Below are 20,564 nucleotides of genomic sequence, written 5' to 3'. Positions count from 1 at the left end.
TGGCTGCCGCTGCCATGGAAACGGCCCCGCGCCCCGCGCACGCGCAGCGTGGGGCGGGACGGGGGGTGGAGACGGGAACATGGCGTCCCTTTCCGGTTAGTGTGCGCTGCAGTCCTGGGGCGTGCGGGAGGGACAAAGGAGGATGCAATAAAAACGAACTAATTTCTTGAAGGAATCATGAATATTCATAAAATACTTAAGTCAGAAGCCGTGGTAATTTCTTCTACAGGTTTTAATTTGGACGAGATAAACGCGGAGACCAGTAATACCTGACGCTGTATACATGCAACAGCTACAGGAAGGGGATGGATGCCAGGATTTAAATTTTGCATATGAGTAACATGCTGATGTTAGAAACGAGTTTTGGGAGATCATGATGTACCCTTGTCACAGTGAGTGTTATACCGAATTTAGGTCACAGGAACACAAATGCTTTTAATTTATAACGAATTACACCAGCATAGTAGTAGAGTCATGCTCAGTGCCTACACTGCCAGACTCAAAACATGGTTTGGCTTTGGACAGTCTGGTACGATGCTGACATTTCAAACCCTGCAGCATACGAGTAGTACATCACGGTCTGTTTACATAACCTCGGGGCTCTGAAATTTCTTATGCTTTTAAGTTTGAAGCATGGAACTCTGCTCTTACTTCACTGCTTTGTGCCACCTCGAAAGTCACAGTTTTAGGAGACTGAGGTAAATGCCAGTGGGTAGCTTTTTAGTATATCTAGTGAATTATTAACCATTGTGTAAAAGGAATACCATTCTATATTGCAGGATGAACAACACAACCCTGGGCATTAACCTCAAATATACTGGTTTTATAGACTTGCTGGGGCCTAATTTTACTCTGCCATGGGAAAAAAACTCTGCTTCATCTACTCTACATTTCTGTGAAGCGTCAGTTTCTACAGATCGATGTTTTTAATTTTCTCATTTATTCAGGATATATGACTTAAATCCTGAACAACCAAATATATTCCAGGAGGAGCAGCTGGAACATTTATGAAAGAATTTCCAGAGTGGAAAAGCTGTGTGTTCCACAGTCAGCCATTTAAATCCATATCTCCATGTAAATGTCATCGTAGTTGCCTGGAAGAGAAATCTATAGATAACTTAAAGAGTGTTGAAATGCAGAAGGATTAATTCTAGGTGTAATGCTGGTTTGTATCTGTTTAACTTTCACCACTGGAACAGTTCTGTCTGTGCCTTCTGGTTGTTCATTTTATTTTTAAGTCCCCACATAACAATAGCTGTGTTCCTGAGAGTAGTTATTAAAATTTCAAACAATTTTGTTATAAGTAAAATGAAACTGAGTTGAAATATAGTAATAAAATTTATTGAAGATTTATGAAAAATGCAAATAAGCAAAACAGCACTGCTGGGCGGCCAGGGAGACTCCTGCTCCACTCACGGCACGCAAGCCCAGTAAGTAAAAACAGTAACTTTTATTCCCTTATCAGTTTCCCTCCCATAGTCACTTGTTATCCTTCTATTGGATTCGAGTTTGCAGGTCTGATTCTGGTTGGTTTCTCTGCAAGCCCGTTTTAGTTGCCAGGTGCTTTCCTGTCCATAGTTTTAATTAATCTTTAGTCCTTGAAGCTTGGTGTGTTAGGTATTTCCAAATTGTGGGAGGAACATGATGAATGTGTGAGCAATTTATATTGTGTGTGGTACTTTTATAAACTTTCATATAGTTTTATAGGTACTAAAAGTTATAGGTGTCAAGATGGCCGCGGGTGTCTTTGCTAGAACAAAAGGAAATCAGTGCCAAGAAGAAGGTGGAGTTTGATAAAGTAAATAATTGCCTTGTTACCTGTTAATAACCAATTATAAAGGTATTTGTAATGCATGTTTACATCTGGACAGTGACCTGTAACCAATTATGTGCTTCTTGTCACGAGACCTTGTATACAGATGCTATAAAAACCCTGAGCTATCCTAATAAATCGGACATATTTTAGATCTCATAGGTCGTGTATGTATGTCTCAGAGCCTCCCCGTCAACACCAGATGTCCATCTTGGATACTCTGTATCATTCTCGCTTCTGACTCTTTGATTCCTGTCCTTCCCTTCATTACTTTATGCTTGCTATGAGACAATAAGCTTTGTATAAAAGTAAGATACAAAATACTTATTCAGTAAAGCACAATAATTTGTCTTTCCAGCTTAAGAACTGCAAACTGCATGACTATTAGCTCAACCATTCTGTAACTTACAGTCTCCCAATCTTAACAGAACATTGATTATAATAACATATATATGTATATAAGAATATAACATGCAATACAATTTAATGAGTAAACTACTACTACTAATTTGATGAGTAAATTAGATTACTACTACTATTACTTATTACAGTGTTAAAATATTCAGCCATTTATAATTATCGTTCCAATATACATGTCCAGTTTTAACTTTTTTCCCATAATCAAGTCTCAAATCTCGAAAAAGAAAATAAATGCTTGTGTTTTAAAAAAAGAAAAAACACCAAAAAACCAAAAACAAAACAAAAAGCCAAAACAACAACAACAACAAAACCAAAACAAAAAAACAAAACAAAAACCCAAACCAAAAACAATCTTGGAAGTGGAAGCTCAGAAACTAAATTGTAGGGAAATTACAATGATATGATACTGAATATGCTGAAAAATTGTTTTGAATTTGATTTTACTTACAGGCTGACAAGCTGTACCAGTTATCTGACAACAGGATATTAAGAGAGTGATTGCAAGATACACATAAATAGATCTGACCTGAATGATTGGTGCCTCATATATTTGTGTTTGCACTGACACATCCATCTGTACAAAGCTTTGTGCCGCTTTAAAAGTAAACTGCAATGCATATAAATTCATTTTCTCCAACACTTCATTGGCTGTCTGGGTTCTGCCATTTTTCTTTCATTTGTTGGTGTAGAGGTACAGGGCCTGTGTACACCATCAAGGGTGAGCTACAAGGACAATTTAAGTCTGCTAAACTTTAGGGATGTTTCTAATAACTTTTAACAGTATTACAGAAACATCCTTGGTGGTTGAAAATCCTTTTTGCACAGTAACCTTAATAAACAGAATATATATCATGCCCAGACTCTACAAAAAGCATGCTTAGCTCCAAAGCATGAAATGTAGGTGTTTGCCAAAGTCTTTGCACCTTTACAGTGCTGCTTATGTGTGAAGAGTGCAAGGACCAACTCATAATCTTCATCTTCCTTGCCTAAAACCATAAACCTATTGTCAACAAACATTTGAAGAAAAGGCTGAACCATATATGGTTTGCCTTAGTTACGTAATGCAAGCTCGTAGCTTTTCTATTTTCATTGGAGCAAGAATCACAAGTGTACTGAAGTCAAATAATTGGTATTCTGTGGGCTGGTATATCTGTCCTCTGTAATTTATTACAGAGTCAAGTTTGGAGGTCTGAACAGATCTGTTTGCCTCTCCTTTTTTCCTCTGAAGTTGTAGGTCATGCCAACACAACATCTGGAACTTCCTATTGAAGGTTCATGTAGAATAACAATGGAAAATATTTTTTTCTCTTGTAAATTGACAGTGAAAATAATTGTGAATACTGTGTAGTATGTATGTATATTCTTTATATACAGTCATCGCTATACAGAACTGATTGTACAGAGAGTAAAGCCATCGCAAGTGCTTGAGGCTGCCCTGCTGAGCAGTTGGAGACAGCTTGCACATTTCAGCACTGAAAATTCGTTTGTCCTGCACAGACAGTACTGTTACCATTGGGTATCTGGAAGCTGTCTAAAATAAAATAAAATGAAAATTAAAAAAAAAAAAAAAAAAAAAAAAAGACCAGGCGCGTTTAAATCCCGTTCTCCGCGCCTGTCCGCTGCCGGGGCACCGCCCCTGGGGGAGGCCTGCTGGGCCGGGCCTGGGATATCGCCAGTGGGGGGGCTCCGCCGGGCAGGGCCGGGTGCCCCGAGATGTCGCCGTGTGGGCCCGGGCGGTTCTTCTGCACGGCGGGCCGCGGGCTGGAGCCCTTCCTCGCGCGGGAGGTGCGGGCGCGGCTCGGCGCCACGGAGGTGAGCGGGGAGCTGGAGCCCGTGCCCAGCCGGGAGGTGCGGGGCGGTCCAGCGGGGGCAGTGCGGCCGCGTGCGTTCCGCGCCTTGGAGCCACCTGCGGGCCCCGCGGTGCCGGACCCGGTCGGAAGGGCCTCTGCACCGCGGGCCGGGGGAGCCGCCCGGGGCCGTGTCCCACCGCCACCCGAGGGGCTCACCCTCAGCTTCCCGGCGGCTGCGGGGGGTGCTCTCTCCGCAGGTGGACTGCGTCTCGGGAAAGGTGTTTTTCAGCGCGGCGGCGGGGCCGGGCGAACTGAGGAAGCTGCGGTCGGGGGAGCGGCTGTTCCTGCTGTTGAAGAAGCACAGCCCGCTGACAGTGTCTGGGAACAAAGGTACGGCTCGGCGAGGGTTGCGCGGGAACGGGAAGCCGCAGTTCGAGTCCTAGTAATAAAACTTATATTTTAGGTATTTGTCTTTTTACTGATGGCTCTAGTTCTAATTGACAACAATCGATTCTGAAGTGTCTTCCACTCAGATATGTTTTCAACAACTTTTTTTACCTGAAAAGGGCTTTTAAATTATTTTCAATAGATACCTTCCAGACTACATTCTGATGGCACTGAATGTATAAGAACCACCCCCACCCCGACCGCTCCCATAAAAGAAAAGAACAAACACCTTACCCAAAGTCCAGTTCTGGATCCCTTGTGTTCATTTTAACAATAACTCATTTTCTGTTAGAGTGGATCCAGGCCTATATCCTATGTCACTTGTTCAATACACAAGTTCCTTGTAAATGTCAGCTACTTGGGTCACATACTCTGTCAGTGTGGAATAAGAATTTCAAGTTAGATGAATTGGTATCTACCTGCTGGTGGGTTTTTATTTGGGAGATCACGGATCACTAATATCCTTCAGCTTTGAGGATCAAATTTGAGATTCTAAAATTTTGAATGAGAACTAGGAAAACTTTCTTTTTTTTTCCTCATGAGCAGGTTTGAAGTGTTTAGGTGAATTGACTTTGTATTGCTTGTGTCTCTCTTGTAGCTAGCTCAGGAGGACTGCCCACATGTGTAAGTGTAAGTGCATGTTGCAGGATTGAAGGCAGGTTGATGAATGTAAGGAGAGACTTCCTTTCTGAAAGAACAAATATGTGGCTTCTTGCCTGAGCTGAATCAAAGTAATTCATGTTTATATCTGTCTTTCAATCCTGGAAAGTGTCATACATCTCCTAATCCTAGACCAAGTGCTCTCTGGGGAAGATGATGTGGTAGGCTGTCCCTCTGTTCCTGCTGGGAATGACTCTCAGAGGTGGTGTGGTTTTCTAGAGCTGTTGAGTTTTTGTAGCTGTAGCACAAACAACAAAAAGCTACAACAGAAACTTCGTGACATCCAGAACAAATGGTGGACCAATCTAACAGAAAAAATCCAATTATGTGCAGATACAGGTGACTACAGGGGATTCTATGAGGCTCTGAAAACAGCCTACGGTCCTACACACCAGGTTCAAAGCCCTTTACTCAGTGCAGATGGCCAAATGCTTCTCACAGATAAAGTTTCCATTTTGAATCGATGGTCTGAACACTTTCAGACTCTCTTCAGTACTAACCGTGTAGTTCAAGACTCAGCAATGCAGTACATTTCACAACAACCAGTGAAAACTGAACTGGATACTGCCCCCACCATGGGAGAAACTCTTAAAGCAATACAGCAGGTGAAAATTGGCAAGGCAGCTGGGGTTGATGGAATCCCACCTGAAATCTGGAAGCACTCCATGCTAAGTTTCACGAATTTGTGGTGCACTGTTGGGAACGAGGTGAACTGCCTTCAGACCTACGTGACGCTGTCATTGTCACCTTGTACAAGAGGAAAGGAGATAAATCAGGCTGCTCAAATTACCGAGGTATTACTCTGCTCTCCATTGCTGGTAAAATCCTTGCAAGAATTCTGTTGAACAGATTAATACCTGCCATAGCAGATCTTCTGCCTGAAAGCCAGTGTGGTTTCCGAGCCAACAGAGGTACCACAGACATGGTATTTGTTCTCAGACAACTGCAAGAGAAGTGTAGGGAACAGAACAAAGGACTCTATGTAACCTTGGTTGATCTCACCAAGGCTTTCGATACTGTGAGCAGAAAAGGTCTGTGGCAGATTTTGGAACGTTTAGGATGTCCTCCCAAGTTCCTCAAAATGATCATCTCGCTTCATGAGGACCAGCGCGGCCAAGTGAGACATGGTGACGTACTTTCTGAGCCGTTTCCCATAGCCAATGGTGTGAAGCAAGGCTGCATTCTCACACCAACTCTATTCACAGTCTTCTTCAACATGATGCTCCAAAGGGCCACGGCAGACCTCGATGATGAAAACGGTGTCTACATTCGATATTGTACCGATGGGAGCCTATTCAGCCTAAGGCAACTGAATTACCTGGGAAGCATCATCTCCTCAGACGGTAAGATTGATGCAGAAATAGACAACAGGTTAGCAAAGGCATACAGAGCTTTCGGTAAACTCCATAAAAGAGTGTGGCAAAACAAACACCTGAAGAAAAGTACAAAGATCAGCGTTTACAGAGCTGTTGTACTGTCTACTCTTTTGTATGGGTCCGAATCATGGGTCATTTACCGGCACCACTTGCGTCTCTTAGAACGCTTCCATCAGCGCTGCCTCCGCACAATTCTAAACATCCACTGGACTGACTATGTGACCAACACGTCTGTCCTTGAGCAGGCAGCATTCATGAGCATTGAGGCCATGCTGCTGAGAACACAGTTGTGCTGGGCAGGGCACATCTCCAGGATGCAGGACTGCCGCCTCCCTAAGATCGTGCTCTGTGGGGAACTTGCCACTGGCTGCCACAAGAGAGGAGCCCCGAAGAGGAGATACAAGGACTGCCTGAAACAATCCCTCAGCCTTGGCCATATTGATCACCCCCACTGGTCTACCCTGGCCTCCAATCGGGAGGCCTGGAGACACACCATCTATAACGCTGCTGCTGCTTTTGAGAACACACGCAGGATCACTCTCGAGGAGAAAAGACAACGCAGAAAGAATCGCGTCTCGTCGATATCACCTGGGGAGTCTTTCTGCTGTGCCTTCTGCAACCGGACTTGTCTATGTCACATTGGCCTTTTCAGCCATCTTCGCGCTTGTAGCAAGCGTGGGGAGAGCCCTTTCAAATCTTCGTTCGTGAAGCCCAGCCATGATGATGAGTTTTTGTACAGAGTTCATCCCTTGCATGAATTAATCTTGGTTGTGCAGAGCTTTTAATCGGAGGGATGCCTGTGTGTCTGCTGGTGGACAGGTGAGTGCTGAGAGCTCAGCTGTGCCTGTGGTGTTTGTTGCTGGTTCCTGGATTCACACATTAAGGAGTCTGAACGAAGTCTCTGTTAACAGCTGTTCTCAGTCTGTAGGAAAATCAAATACTGAGACTGAACTACTTAGCACAAAACTGCTTTTTTCTTCCAGGGAAAATGCTGCATGAGATTAAAAGCCTTGTAATTGAGGAACCGAAATATTGGTTGGATATTATCTCTGTTTGGAGAAACCTTCATGGACATGAGGGGAAAAAAGGTGATGTCACTCGAGAAAACCCATTGGCTCTGAAGAGAAAGTCAGAAGAAGAGACAAATACTGCAAGTAAAAGGCAGAAAACAGAACAAGAGAGAGAGGTTATGTCTGAGGAATGTCAGGTGGAACCTGGAGAGAAGTGTGTGGTGCCAGAGAGAATCGGTGATCAGGAGAGTCGGACTGAGAGCAACACTTCCTCAGAAGACCCTTCAAAAGACAGTAGAGAGAATCATACTGCAAATGAACAGCTTAGCTTCAGAGTGTCTTGTCGTTGTAGTGGAGCAATTGCCAAAATACTGACTTCACAGGTATGCTGAAGTGTCTGTGTTTTAAAAGAATTTAGCAAAGGTGAACAGTGTCATGTTCTAGAATAACAAACCGATGTAAGCCTTTTTTGTGTTTTCTCAAAAAGCCCTTAACCTGCATTTTCCTCAAACAAGTGGAAATACAAAGGCTGTTGTTAATTTCTGGGCACTACTGTCCTGAATGTTTTTCAAATCAAAGCCTTTTATTGAGAATAAGCAAAGGTACAAGGTTGAGGTAGCTGGGCCTCTGGAGGTTGAGAAGTGGTCAGATAAGTTTACAGCTGCTTAAAGGGCCATTGTAAGAACTGTGGAGCCAGACTCTTCTCAGTTTTGGCAGGCAGTGTAGAAGAAGGGTCAAAAGCCAGAACTTGCAGCTTTTTCTTACTTGAAGCTAACAGTAGTTAGATTTTTTTTCCTGCTAAAACTAGTACCTTTAGTACTAGCTAGTACCAGTAGAGGTGGGACACATGAGCCTCCCAACAAATTTGTGTGTTTGAACTCTTATTCTCTGAAGGTAATCAGAGCTTTCTAGATGTAATGAAAGCATTAAAATTGTGAGTTGCAGCTGGGCATTCACAGGTTTTCTGTTGAGTAATCTGGTTTAGAGCCTTGGGAAATATTTTGTGCATGCGTTTTAGAATTCGGAGGTGGTGGCAACTTCTGTTGTGACTTGGGCAGGACTTGATCTCCAGCCTCCCTCACTCCAGTTGGGTGATGGTCGTTTGTCCTGTGGTATGTTTACTTTGCCCCTCGCTCACATGCTCTGCCCTCTTGTGCCTCCTCTGGTCTTTGTGTGAATTGTTCTCCTAGAGATAAAGAGAGACTCGTTCTTTTCCATGGGATTTCTGAGAGTTGTTCAGTGAAGGCTGGAAATTCTGTTATTTTTATTGCCTGTGACTGTCCTTCCTCCTTTCAGGAAATCGGAAGAGCCGTTGGCATAGCACTCATGAAGCAGTGTGGGTGGCGTGCTGATCTGCGGGACCCTGACCTAGAGGTAGTGGGCTCATCTGCCAGAGGACCTGTTGGTGCTTCTGGAACTGCCCGTGACATCTTTTGTTTTGTTCTCTGCTCCCTTCTCATGGAGGACTGTGGCCTCTTCCCTGTCATCTTTCCACTGAATTTGAACTGGAAATCACCTGGTAGTGCTGAGCAAGGAGTGTCTGTAGCCCCTGTGTGTGTGCTTTCCAGAGCACTAAAATAAACTCAACCCATCCACGTGGGCCTGCACATGAGGGGAAGGATCCGTTCAGGAGGTGTCTCAGGATCTAGTACTCTTACAGACTGCTGGATTCTGACTCCATGCACATGGAGATCCCCTGAGCTGTGGGGCACCTGGTTTAGCCTCTCCAGGGGAAGAGAACAAGCAGCAAGGGCATGTTCTTGAGGAGCTAGACATGAGAATGCCATTTGTGGAAGAACCTCCCCCTGGGCCCTGTCCTTGACAAGCAGCTTGCTTAGCACACCGTCGACGGTGCAGGCTCCTGAAGACCTTGGAGAGGATTTCTTGACAAGCTGTTTCTCCATCCCTGTGTCTGGCCTGTGGAAGCTGCTCTCAGCACTAATGCTGGGAGATCTGAGACCTGTAAAACCTCTTTGAGTTCATCTACCGGGGCTGATTTTCCCAGGCTGACCATTAGGTACAGCTTTGTTGAGGCTTAGATAGGGCTCCTGTTCTTGCCCAGATTTTGCTCTGAATCTTGCCCAGATTTTGTTCATTCAAGTGCTGAGGACTAGAATCATATTTTCCTCCGGACTTCCTGGGGGCAGGGATTGTAGTCATGCAAGACTTGTTGGGGAGCTCAGTCTTCTTTTGGGATGCTCCCTGTGTGGCAGCAGAAGAATTTCTTTGACCTGTCTGTGTTTCTGGAAGGATTACTCAGATTTACCTTCCATCTGCAATGGCTCCACTGTGGGTGTTGGGGTTTTTCTCTGTGTTTGTTTTTTAATATATATTTATTTAAATGAGGGGGTATGTGAATTGTTGAGTATACAGTGAATAATACTCTCCCACTTAAGATAAATGGATTTATTATTATAAATTTCCATGCTGTGTTACGAAAAAATGTGTTGCCTTATAAATTCAAGTGCTTGCTGATGGATTCCTGGCTGACAAAATCCCCTTTCAACTTGCTTAAGCATTAAATCCTCTTTAAAGTGGCATTCAGATTATCTAGTGGAATTTCTTCCAATTAATCATAATTACCTAATGCATGCATTTTTGTTCTTAAAAACTAGGATTGGAAGTTTGTAGAAACATCTGTGTCTGGTTTAAATGAGTTAAAGCTGTTGTCATGTCAGGTTGAGAGTTTAAAATGTTTTTGGTTTGCTTTTTTTTTTTTTCTCTTATAGATCTTTGTACATCTTAATGACATTCACTCTGTGGTGGGGATTCCTCTTTTCAGGTAGGCATTCTTCTCACCAGATTTGTCTTGGCAGTATCAGAACAGGCAGGATTTGTAAATAGTCTTGCTGTCCGCTGTGTCCATCTTCTGGTTTGATACTCACTGGATTGCCACATAAGTCTTTTGATCTGCCTGGAGCCTATGTGAGGACACAGGCCAGACTCTGCAGTGAGTTATGGTTTAAAGCAGAGTCTGGTTTCAGTCTCTCTGCAGATCTTTCCAGTCCATTTGTTCTTTGATATTACATGGGCTTTTCTGGGTGGTTCTACCATTCCTTTACATAGAATTTTTTTTTTTCTTTTCCTGTTTGCAGGTTTCCATTGGCAAACAGAGAGTATATCAAAACAGCAGGACTGCGGTCAACAGTCGCATGGGCCATGGCATCTCTGGCTGAAATCCATGTCAGTGAATGTTCCTAGTAAAGATACGGAATCCTGAATGAAGGAAAAGGGGGATGCTGCTCATCAGGGCTGGAGCTGGAGGCTTTGTAGGAGCATGGGGATTTTAATGCCCTATCCTCTAATGCATGAGGACTGGGTTTGCCTTACCTGTGGTCAGCGTGCTGTCACCTGCTGTTTAGCAAGGTGTCTGCTGTAATTCCAGGTCCTTCTCAGCAGAGCTGTTGTTCCTTATACAGATACACGTCTAAGTGGCAAGATCTTTTTCATTGTACGGACTTCAGACCTTGTTTATAGTTGTTTCTCAAGGGAAAACAGGAGCAAATGTGATTTCTTTCCACAGATTAGTTTGGTACCAATGTCTGTCTGTGAACAACTTATAATGTTTTCCCCTGAATGTCACCTCAGGGCTGGATGCCTTGAAACACTGTCTGAAGTGAAGCTAGTGATACTCTTGACTATATTCTCTTACAAGTGACTTTGGCCCGGTAAACCAGCGATTATTGTTACCTGTGCTGGATTCAGTGGGAATATATACATCCCCTTCCTGGGCAGATGGAGCTCGTTAGCCCTGTAAAGGCAATCCATCTGCGTCCTGAGGACCTCGCTGCCACCGTCCAAGCTCGCTTGGCCCCGGCAGATGAACCATAGGATTAAAGGGTGGGCTCAGTTCTGCGCACACTGTGTCTCACCTAAAAAAATCCAATGCGCAGGCTGGAAGGTGTAAAGACCTTCCCCGGATCTTCACTTGCGAAGACTGACCATTATATATTATATACATCCCTGAGTAATCTTTGTCCTGAGGGAGGAGTCTTGTCTTGCTTGGGATGCAATAACCCCTTTGTTTTTGTAGACTGGTGCCTTTGTGCTGGATCCCATGTGTGGGCTAGGAACGATACTGCTGGAGGCTGCCAAAGAGTGGCCTGTAAGTATCCCAGCTGCAGCTGACTGGGCCTTTGCAGGACAGCTGGTAGTTACGGTACAGAGTTTTCTCTGTATCGGTTATGCCAAAGTCCATTGCTGGAAAGGTGAAACCAAACTGATCTTTCTAGGCAACTCCTAAAAGGGTGTTAGTACAAACATTCCTGTACAGGAATGTGAAACCACGTCCTACAGACTGGTGAGCCCTGGGTTCACACTGCAGGGTTTGTGTGAGGCAGCCATGGTTTTCTAATGCTGCCTGGGCTTCTCGCAGGACTGGAGGAGTCAATGTGTCTGTACAGTTAATTGTCAGCGTTAGAGGCAGCGTAGCTGGCTGTAGCCACCTGGGCTCTTGCTGTTAGGACATACCCTTGATATTTCTGTAAGTTACAAGTGTCTTGAGCAGACCAGAACATCAAAGGAGTGAAGACAGCACATACTTATCCTATTCCTCCTAGGTTGGGAGTTGCTCTGTGTAATGGTACGCGACGGGGTTGTCTTGCAAGAGCTGTGCAACAAGGCAATTCTGAGAACGGTTTATAAAATAAATAACCTGAGTGTTAACAAAATTACTTTTCTCTCTCTCTGAACAGGAAGCCTGTTACTGGGGTGCTGATATAAGTGATTCACAGTTAGAGGGTGCAGATGTGAATATTAGAACTGCAGGCTTAATGAATAAGATTGAGTTGCTTAAAGCTTCAGCGAAAGGTATGTCTGTAGGGTTTCAAAGAGAAATTTTTTGTGGTTCTGGGATTATACAGGTAATTAGGTCCTCTTGAGGTGATATGTTGTAGAGCAAACTCCCAGCAAATAGCTGAGCAGTGACTCTGTAGTGCTAGTGAAAGGATAATTATTTGTTCTCCCTACCTTGCTGCCTGCTCCCAGGAACTTTGGTAAGAATGAATGATGATGCCTTTCTCCTGTAAGAGGGAGTCTACTCTTAATCCACAACCTGGTCTGTAGAGAAGGGAAAAATTGTTTGACCATATTATGGACATCAAATCTGAGGCTAAATTATCCTTGTATGAAATTCATGACAGGCAATCCCTGTGCATGGGTGATCAAGTATGCATTTTTTTTTCCTTGCAGTATTTCTTACCCGAAGGTAAGAAAATAAGAAATATTATTTATTTTTGTATGAATACAGGTTTATTTCTTAAAAGCTGTGTTTGAGTTTGGCTTCTAGGATAATGGAAAGTACTTAGGTGTCAGGTTTTCCGACACTGAACAAGTAATTGGTGTCTTCATTACTCTTTAAAAACTGTTATTTCTGCTCATCTTGAAGAGGGCTGTGGGTGACTTGTCCTTCTGTTTTTGCAGATAAAATTGTTATAAAAATTGTTGCGCTGCAAGTGTTGATAGAAGGATGGTCCAGGAAACATCTCCAGCTAGTTCTGGAAAAGTTGACGTAGAATCACAGCACGGTTTAGGCGAGAAGGGACTGTTGGAGGTCTTTGGTCCTGTTGTCTTCTGAGAGTGGGGCTAACTCTGAAGCTGTGTCAGATTGCTCAGGGCCTTGTCCCATCAATTTTGAGCACCCTGATGGATGGAGGACCTGTAGTTTTCTACTTTCACATGCTGGCTATGGGATGGAGCACCCATAGTTTTCTACTTTCACATGCTGGCTACGCTCTGGCCAGCACAGCCTGGTATGTGGCTGATCATTATCACCACAGGTTGTGGTGCTTCATTGTGGTCAGGAGAACTGACTGTTCCTGGGATGCAAAAACTCTGGGAAGACTCTAATGACACTAGCTCTGGCAGAATGCCAAGTGATGCTGGCTGTAACCAGATTCTTGGGAGGGACAAAAGGGGATTAAAGAGGAATTTATTGTGGTTCCTTGCCATTCATGTGTGTGCATTTGAATATCTCTGCTAAGTGAAGTGCTCACAAGCTTCTTTTGTATTTTGCTGAATCATTTTCACATTTACGATGTACTGTGTGTTGAGAAGCAGTGGTTAGTTTGGAACAATGCAGTACCCTATTCAAAGAGTCTTACTGTTGGGACAAACATATGGCCAGTAACAGGGAATGTGCAAACTAAACCATGCTGTCATGCTTTTGTCTCTTCCCAGTCTGCAGACTGGTAGTGCTGTTTGCGAGGGCAAGTGCAGAAGGAGCTGTGAATCTGGGTGCATAACCCACAAAAGAGCCAGCAAACAAAGTGTTCTAAGGGGAATGGGGTCATAGCTGCTTTGCATTTTTCAGACAGACAGAGGTAAAGACCTGCCTTTATTCTGCAGCACTGCCATTGCCTTCAGAAAGCTTTGACGCTGTGATTTCTGATATTCCATTTGGGAAGAAGTTCAAGATCAGGAATGATGCCCAGTTTCTACCAGATATTCTTCAGGAAATGGAGAGGTATGTGTGGCTTTGATATGCTTAGGGTTTGGTGTAAATGCAACAATGGTGGCATTTCTCCTGTTTCAGCCTGTTTTCTCTCATTAAGAAGAGGCGTGAAGATAGGGAATTTAAATTCCATTTGGAGGTGTAGCTTCCTGGGTTGAATCATGACACTCAGGTGTTTTATTGAATGCAAATGGCATCTGAAGTGTCAGCAGTGTGGAGTTCTGCACAGGCAAAGGAATGCCAGGTAGGATGAACACCTAACTTCTATCTTTCTTGCAATTGCCAGAGTGATCCGTGTTGGAGGGACTATTGTATTGCTGCTGAGCCAAGATCTCCGCAAGTGCATGGATAACCTGACCACGTGTGCTGGAAGTGACTCTCCTGAGGCCATTGCTGATGGCACCAGTGAAACAGCCACTGCGAAAGCCCCGAGTGTTGATGGGAATCCTTCCGCTGTGGCCGATGGTGTTGGAGAGTCCTTTTGCAGCAGCAGACAGATGCGTTTTGGGTCTCTGGTACCAGATGGTGTCTATGGAGTTAGTCTTGGGAAGACAGAGGCTTTCATATACAAATACAGGAAGATCTCTACTGCCAGAAACCGGTAGCTCACATTCTTTGGATGTCCTCAGGCACTGCTTGTCTCTGGTTTTTAGGAGAGATGGAAGGTGCCTACTAGAGTTTCAGCTGGTTTTCCAGTATTGTGCACAGTGAAACAGTATATGGTATATTTTAATGAGGCAAAGTCCTCAAATCCTTGTTAAGGCAAAGCTGCTCATGTTGGGAGGAGTTTCTATGGGAGAGAAAGTTTTTACTGAACTGCAAACTCAAATGTGGTAGCATTAAATGTAAATGGACTTTCACCTTCAACAGTGTTTATCAGGAAACACATTTTGTCTGAAGAAGTCTCCATCTCTTTTTGAGGGGTAGATATATGCTTTACCTGGCAGTCTTCTGTTTTAAAGCATGTTTCTGGTAAGTTTGAAAGATCTCTTGGAGTGGAAAATAAACTATTTTGTATGTTATGTCTTTGTATGTATGTCTTTGCAGCATTTTCATGTGTGATACTGGGCATCGCATGTCTGTTTTGGGGCTTCTCACTCTCTCCTTCAAAGCAGCACACCCCTGGCATTTTTGTCATCTTGGCTCACAGAGCACGAGGTTCACTCATAAGAAATAAGCTCTGCCAGGCCTGAATCATTCTACTGGGTCACAGTGTTTCACTTGATCTCATCGTCATGAGGCTCTTCCAGATCCTCCACTATCAAATCCACCCAATTCCCTTTTTTACCTGACTTCCCCTCCTCCTGGGCTCTTTGAGAAGTGGGTGTCAGTGCCAAAGGCATTTCAGCGACCTCCCTGAAACACTGCTTCTCGTGTCCTTGCAGCAGGACTGCCGAGGAACACGAGATGACTCTGACAGGATCCAGGTGGCTGCAGTGGGAACGGTCAGCTCCTGCACCAGAACCTGTGGCAAGGACACTGGCGACCTGTGTGGAGAAGCTTTTTAAGGAATGGTCCGTCACCTAGGCAAGTGTGCACACACATGGGAGTTGTCTGGTTTTTAAACAGCAGCGATGGAATCAGCTCCTTACCCTCGGGAGCAGCCGCTGCTCCTGCTGCTCCGCTTCCCCAGGGTAGGCACTGCCACCTCTGCTATCCCCAGCTGAGGAACAACCCAGTTCCAGGCAGGCTGGAATAGCCCAACTGTGCCATCTTTAAGGGAGAGGAGCAGTGGAGGAGCAAAGTGCTGTGGCTGCTCGTTTGACGACCCTGCCACGTTTTGTTTGGCTGAACAGTCTTAGGAGCAAAATAGATGGAATTTATTGCGATGTTGGGTGGGCTAAGGATGGGGACGTGAGTGATGGTCACAGACTCATCTGGCCACTGCAGCAGCAGCCAGGGTGAGACAGAGGCAGAAACAGATGCCTTGGTCTATTGCCCTAATCTTTTCACACCAGGCTCCCAAAGGGCCTTTCTGGAAGGAAACAGGCAGTTGGAATTGCCACTGTCTCACTGCAGAACTCTGCTTAAAATTCTTTGCTGTCTTCCCTTTCCTGAGTAGAATTACAGACTTGGGGAAGGGTTTGGGTGGGAAGGGACCTTAAAGATCACCTTGTTCCACCCCCTGCCTCTGGTGGAGACACCTTCCACTAGCCCAGGTTGCTCCAAGCCCCATCCAACCTGGCCTTGGACACTTTCAGGGCTGGGGCAGCCACAATTTCTCAGAGTTTCTTGGCACAAGAAGAAATTGCTGCCGTGGAACTGTGACATTTCATTTGCTCTGTCCAGCCCCAGCAGGAGTTCGGGAGGCAGATGGAGTGGGAACAGGCATTTTACCAACTGCCTTGGGGGAGTCTGTGATGTTCCAGAAACCAGCAAAGCAAACATTTGTGGTTTAAGGTCTCGCTCCAAGGAGATGCCGAACCACGGATGGGAATGGGCCGTGGGGCAGGGATGGTGCCCAAGAAGGAGGGCTGCCTGTGTGGAAGGTCCTACCTGTCAGTGGCTGATGTCCAGGTTCAGGGTGACTGGGTCGGTGACTGGGCCTGTGTTTGCTCCACAGGATGATGATGCCAACCTTGCTAAGGAGGCAGGGGAGTGTCGTGGGTTTACTTTGGGCCAATTTTCTCTCACCTCCCACACAACTGCTATAAGCTGAGAGAAGGTTTATGCAGACAAAAGAGATCTGATGTGGAGAGAATAATATTAGGATTTATTACCAGCAAGATAAAAACAAAAGAACTATATACAATAATTCTAACTAGGTAAAAGTGCTATGTATTTACAGAAGTACCCCTCTGCCCTTGTATCAGTTTAGGAGGAGAAGCAGTGTTTTTTCCATTTCCAGAGCTACAGGTCTTCTAAATAATTTTGCAGCACTTGAAAGTTCCTCTTCTATTATCTCTAGGACGACAGCTCCGATTCATCACAGCTGGAACTGTCCCTCTCTCTCTCTCTCTCCAATGTCGACCTCAGGGCTGGGCCTACCCCCTCCTGGGCTAAGACTGGAGGCTGGGGGTTACCCAGGCCCTTTGGGGTCCTCCATGGACTGCAAGGGGACACTTGCCTTACCATGGTCTTTTTTTTCCACTCTGTTACAGGAGAGAAGGGGGCCTGGCCCCCCTCATCCAGGCCAGACTTGGCTCGGGGTGGGGGGCTCACACCCAGGCCCAGCAGGGCCAGTTGCTGCACTGGCTCTCCCACTTTTTTTTCTACCTCATGGCTTCTATCTCTTCTGCCCCCACAGCTTCTCTTCCATTTTCTTAAATATGTAATTGGCAGAGGCGTTACTAAAACTTTTGATTGGCTTTGCTCTGAAATCCACTTGGAAAAACTATTTTCAGCCCCAAGAGGGCTGGTTGGCAAACCCACGACAGGGAGGAGGGATGGGGTGATGAAGACAGAATTCCACGTGGGAGACGTTGCCTTCCAAGGCAAAGTACTTGTCTGTCCCATTCTAATTGGGTGCGTGAGGCCAGTCAAACAAAGGGTTTGAGTCCGTTTGCTTCCTTCTTGCCTTGGAAGATACTTGTGAAAAGGTCGTTTTAGGGAGTTTGCACTTGGACTGAAAGAATGTGACCCCTGTGGGCTGAAATAGCTGCACAGTTCCCAGGTGCTCATCCCTCAATGGCTCACAGGAACTGTATGAGGGCTGGGCCTCCTTGTTCCCTCTTTCTGCAGGTTCTAGAAATTGAGTCCTTCCTTTCCCAAGGGAGGGGAAAGCCAGCAGATGTCTGGCCCTGTGTCAAGGAAACAAACCAACAACCTGAGCAGGTTGATTTTAAGAAAGCCAATGAGAACTCTTGAGGAAAGCCATTTACCTCCCAGCTGGAGGGATCTGGTGCTGAGCAGGGGGAGGTTGAGCAGCAGTCACTGGAAAATGCCTGAGTGAATCACTGAAAAACAGGAACTGAAGCTTTCTGAGGTGGCACAGACCTTCTGCCTGCATGTCTCCCAATCCAGCCCCCAAATCCATGTTCCTATATGCAGCTGGGTTTAGAGCACAGCTGATTTTACTCCACAGCTCCCAAGCTGTGCAGCTCAGAGTCTGCAGTCCAGAAGGGCCACACTGTGTTTAAAACACGCTGAGGTGCAAGAGAGCGGGAGTAATTTCTTAGCAGGGATCTTGACTTGGAAGCAGCACTGCAAACTTTTTCCGCATTTATTTTATTTCCCAGGTGGAGATGCCTAAAGAAGCAGGGGCGGAGTGTTCCTGACAAAAGAACAGCAAAATTCATGGGTGGCAGAAGGCTTAAAATGAAAGTCTGAATGGAGGTGCCTTTAGGACATTTCCAATTCCTCAGTGTCCTGGAATTTAAATTAAGACCCGAGTATCCAAATTCTGACATGCTTGTGTGAACTTCAAAACCTCTGAAGGTGCTTTACAGCCAGGGAGGGAGCCAAGAGTCTGGAACATCTCCCCAAAAGTTGGCTGTTGGTGTCTTTAACCAGGTGTAGCAATAGCTGCATTGTCCCAGGGGTTGTCCTGGAGAGAGGTTATTTGCTGGGTTTATTCCATGCATTTTCACAGCGATGGAAACTGTCTTTGCTGAAAAGCCCAAGGTACCAAATGCTTTCCCCAGCCAGAGCTCAGAGGCGGCCTTGTGAGAAGTGGTTGAATGCCCCTTTTCCTGGTCCCTGAGGCAGCAGCACTGGAGCACTTGCAGCCAAACATGCCCAAGGTGCCGAGTGCCAGCAGGCAGGGGGCAAATGCAGAGCATGGACAGGAGCAGTTTGCACTGGGATCGTGCAATTGCAGACCTGGAGCTGTGCTTTTGAGATGCCGGGAGATGCTGCCTCGCCCAAACCCTATTTAAAGCTCCGCATGCCTCCTGCTCCCTTGGACTTATTGTTGCTGCCTTTGCTGCTCTTCCCCGACATTATTATTATTGTTATCTTTATTCTTGCTGTTGTTGTTGTAAATCACCACTCCATTTCTTTTGTAACCCTTTGCTTCCCAGAGGTAGTGCTTTAGGAAAGACCCTCTGTCCTGGGGAAGGTGCTTTAGGTTGCCAGCACATTCCCAGTCCTTGGGACCAGCAGGAGCTGTGCTGTTCCCAGCAGGTCAGGCAGAGATGCCCTGCCATCCTGACATGCTGCAGTTTGGCTTTTGGAGGGGTCTCTGGTGGTCTGAGGGAGAAGTTCTTTGTCATCCAATGGCAGAATTATCCCCCGTACAAAAGGTGGCACCTCCACGCTGCAAGTCCTGCATTTCCGTGCAAGAAGATGGCATCCCTCTGACCAGAAGTCCTCCAATGCCGCACAAAAAGATGGCGGCCCCGGGCTGGAAGTCTTCCAAGTCCACCCTAAAGATGGCGCTACCATGACTGGACATCATCTGAGACCATACTAAAAATGGCACCCCTGGACCAGAAGCTGCAGAAAACTACATCAAAGCCCCCGTATTCTCCTTTCCCTCACCCGGCCTCCCCCTCCCCTTGCCTTGCCCCACTACACACCCCAACCCCCCATAACTCGCTCGTTCCTGTCCCCCCGGCCCACCCTCCTTCCTCCCTTCCTGCCTGCTCTGTCCTTTCCCCACTGCCCAACCCAAATCCCCCTCCATTCCCTCTCTATTCCCTCTCAATTCCCCCTCTATTTCCTGTCTGTTTCCTCTCTATTCCTCCTCTACCATTAGTAAATTTGCAGATGACACCAAGCTGAGGGGGCGTGTCGATCAGCTGGAAGGCTGGAGGGCTCTGCAGAGGGACCTGGACAGATTGGAGAGTTGGGCTGATTCCAAGGGGATGAGGTTCAACCAGACCAAGTACCAGGTCCTGCACTTTGGCCACAGCAACCCCTGGCAGTGCTGCAGGCTGGGCACAGAGTGGCTGGAAAGCAGCTAGGCAGGAAGGGAGCTGGGAGTTTGCAGTGACATGAAGCTGAACATGAGCCAGAGTGTGCCCAGGTGGCCAAGAGGGCCAAGGGCTCCTGGCCTGGTTCAGGAAGAGTGTGGCAGCAGGAGCAGGGAATTGATTCTTGGCCTGCACTCAGCGCTGGGGAGGCCACCCCTGGAGTGCTGTGTCCAACTCTGGGCCTCTCATGTCAGAAGGACATGGAAGGGCTGGAGCAGGTGCAAAGAAGAGCAGCCAGGCTGGGGAAGGGACTCAGACATGGGCCCTGTGAGGAAAGGCTGAGGGAGCTGGGATTGTTGAGCCTGAAGAGGAGGCTCGGGAGAGACCTCATCCCTCTCTACAACTCCCTGAGAGGAGGTTGTATCAAGGTGGGGGTCGGTCTCTTCTCCCAGGCAGCTTTCAGTAAGACAAGGGGACATGGTCTTAAGCTCTGCCAGGGGAGGTTTAGGTTGGACATTAGAAAGAAGTTCTTTACAGAGAGGGTAATCAGGCATTGCAATGGACTGCCCAGGGGAGTTGTGGATTCACTGTCCCTGGAGGTTTTTAAGGTGAGACTGGATGTGGCACTGAGTGCCATAGTGTAGTAACTGTGGTGGTAGTAGATCAGGGGTTGGACATGATGACCTCAGAGTTCCTTTCCAACCCGGCTGATGCTATGATTCCATTCCCCCTCAATTTCCCCTTTATTCTCTCTCAATTCCCCATCTTCTCCCTATTTCCCCTCTAATCCCCCTCAAATCTC

At 46.0% G+C, this 20,564-nt stretch overlaps 1 protein-coding gene across 5 annotated transcripts; it reads left to right on the top strand.

Moving 5' to 3' along the window:
• Nucleotides 1-3,902: 3,902 nt before the first annotated feature.
• Nucleotides 3,903-15,975, top strand: THUMPD2 (THUMP domain containing 2). Of its 5 annotated transcripts, XR_007630778.1 has the most exons (11): nucleotides 3,903-4,045; nucleotides 4,281-4,413; nucleotides 7,490-7,899; nucleotides 8,813-8,890; nucleotides 10,246-10,298; nucleotides 10,612-10,699; nucleotides 11,550-11,621; nucleotides 12,211-12,325; nucleotides 13,862-13,979; nucleotides 14,254-14,939; nucleotides 15,353-15,975. XR_007630778.1 is itself a non-coding variant. In XM_050331086.1 (10 exons), the coding sequence occupies exons 1-10, from the start codon at nucleotides 3,947-3,949 to the stop codon at nucleotides 14,570-14,572; spliced, it is 1,485 nt and encodes a 494-aa protein (XP_050187043.1). In that variant the 5' UTR covers nucleotides 3,903-3,946; the 3' UTR covers nucleotides 14,573-14,989. The 5 variants fall into 5 exon arrangements, 4 of the variants coding, with proteins under 4 accessions (XP_050187043.1, XP_050187044.1, XP_050187046.1 ...); XM_050331086.1 differs by lacking the exon at nucleotides 15,353-15,975 and having other exon boundaries at nucleotides 14,254-14,989; XM_050331087.1 differs by lacking the exons at nucleotides 11,550-11,621; nucleotides 15,353-15,975 and having other exon boundaries at nucleotides 14,254-14,989.
• The last annotated feature ends 4,589 nt before the right edge of the window (nucleotides 15,976-20,564 follow it).

Source organism: Myiozetetes cayanensis, unplaced genomic scaffold, assembly GCF_022539395.1.
Source record: "Myiozetetes cayanensis isolate MyiCay16 unplaced genomic scaffold, myiCay2020 scf48, whole genome shotgun sequence".
NCBI classification, from domain to species: Eukaryota; Metazoa; Chordata; class Aves; order Passeriformes; family Tyrannidae; genus Myiozetetes; species Myiozetetes cayanensis.
Note: the sequence above shows the minus strand (reverse complement) of the source record. Positions and strands in the feature narration are given on the sequence as shown.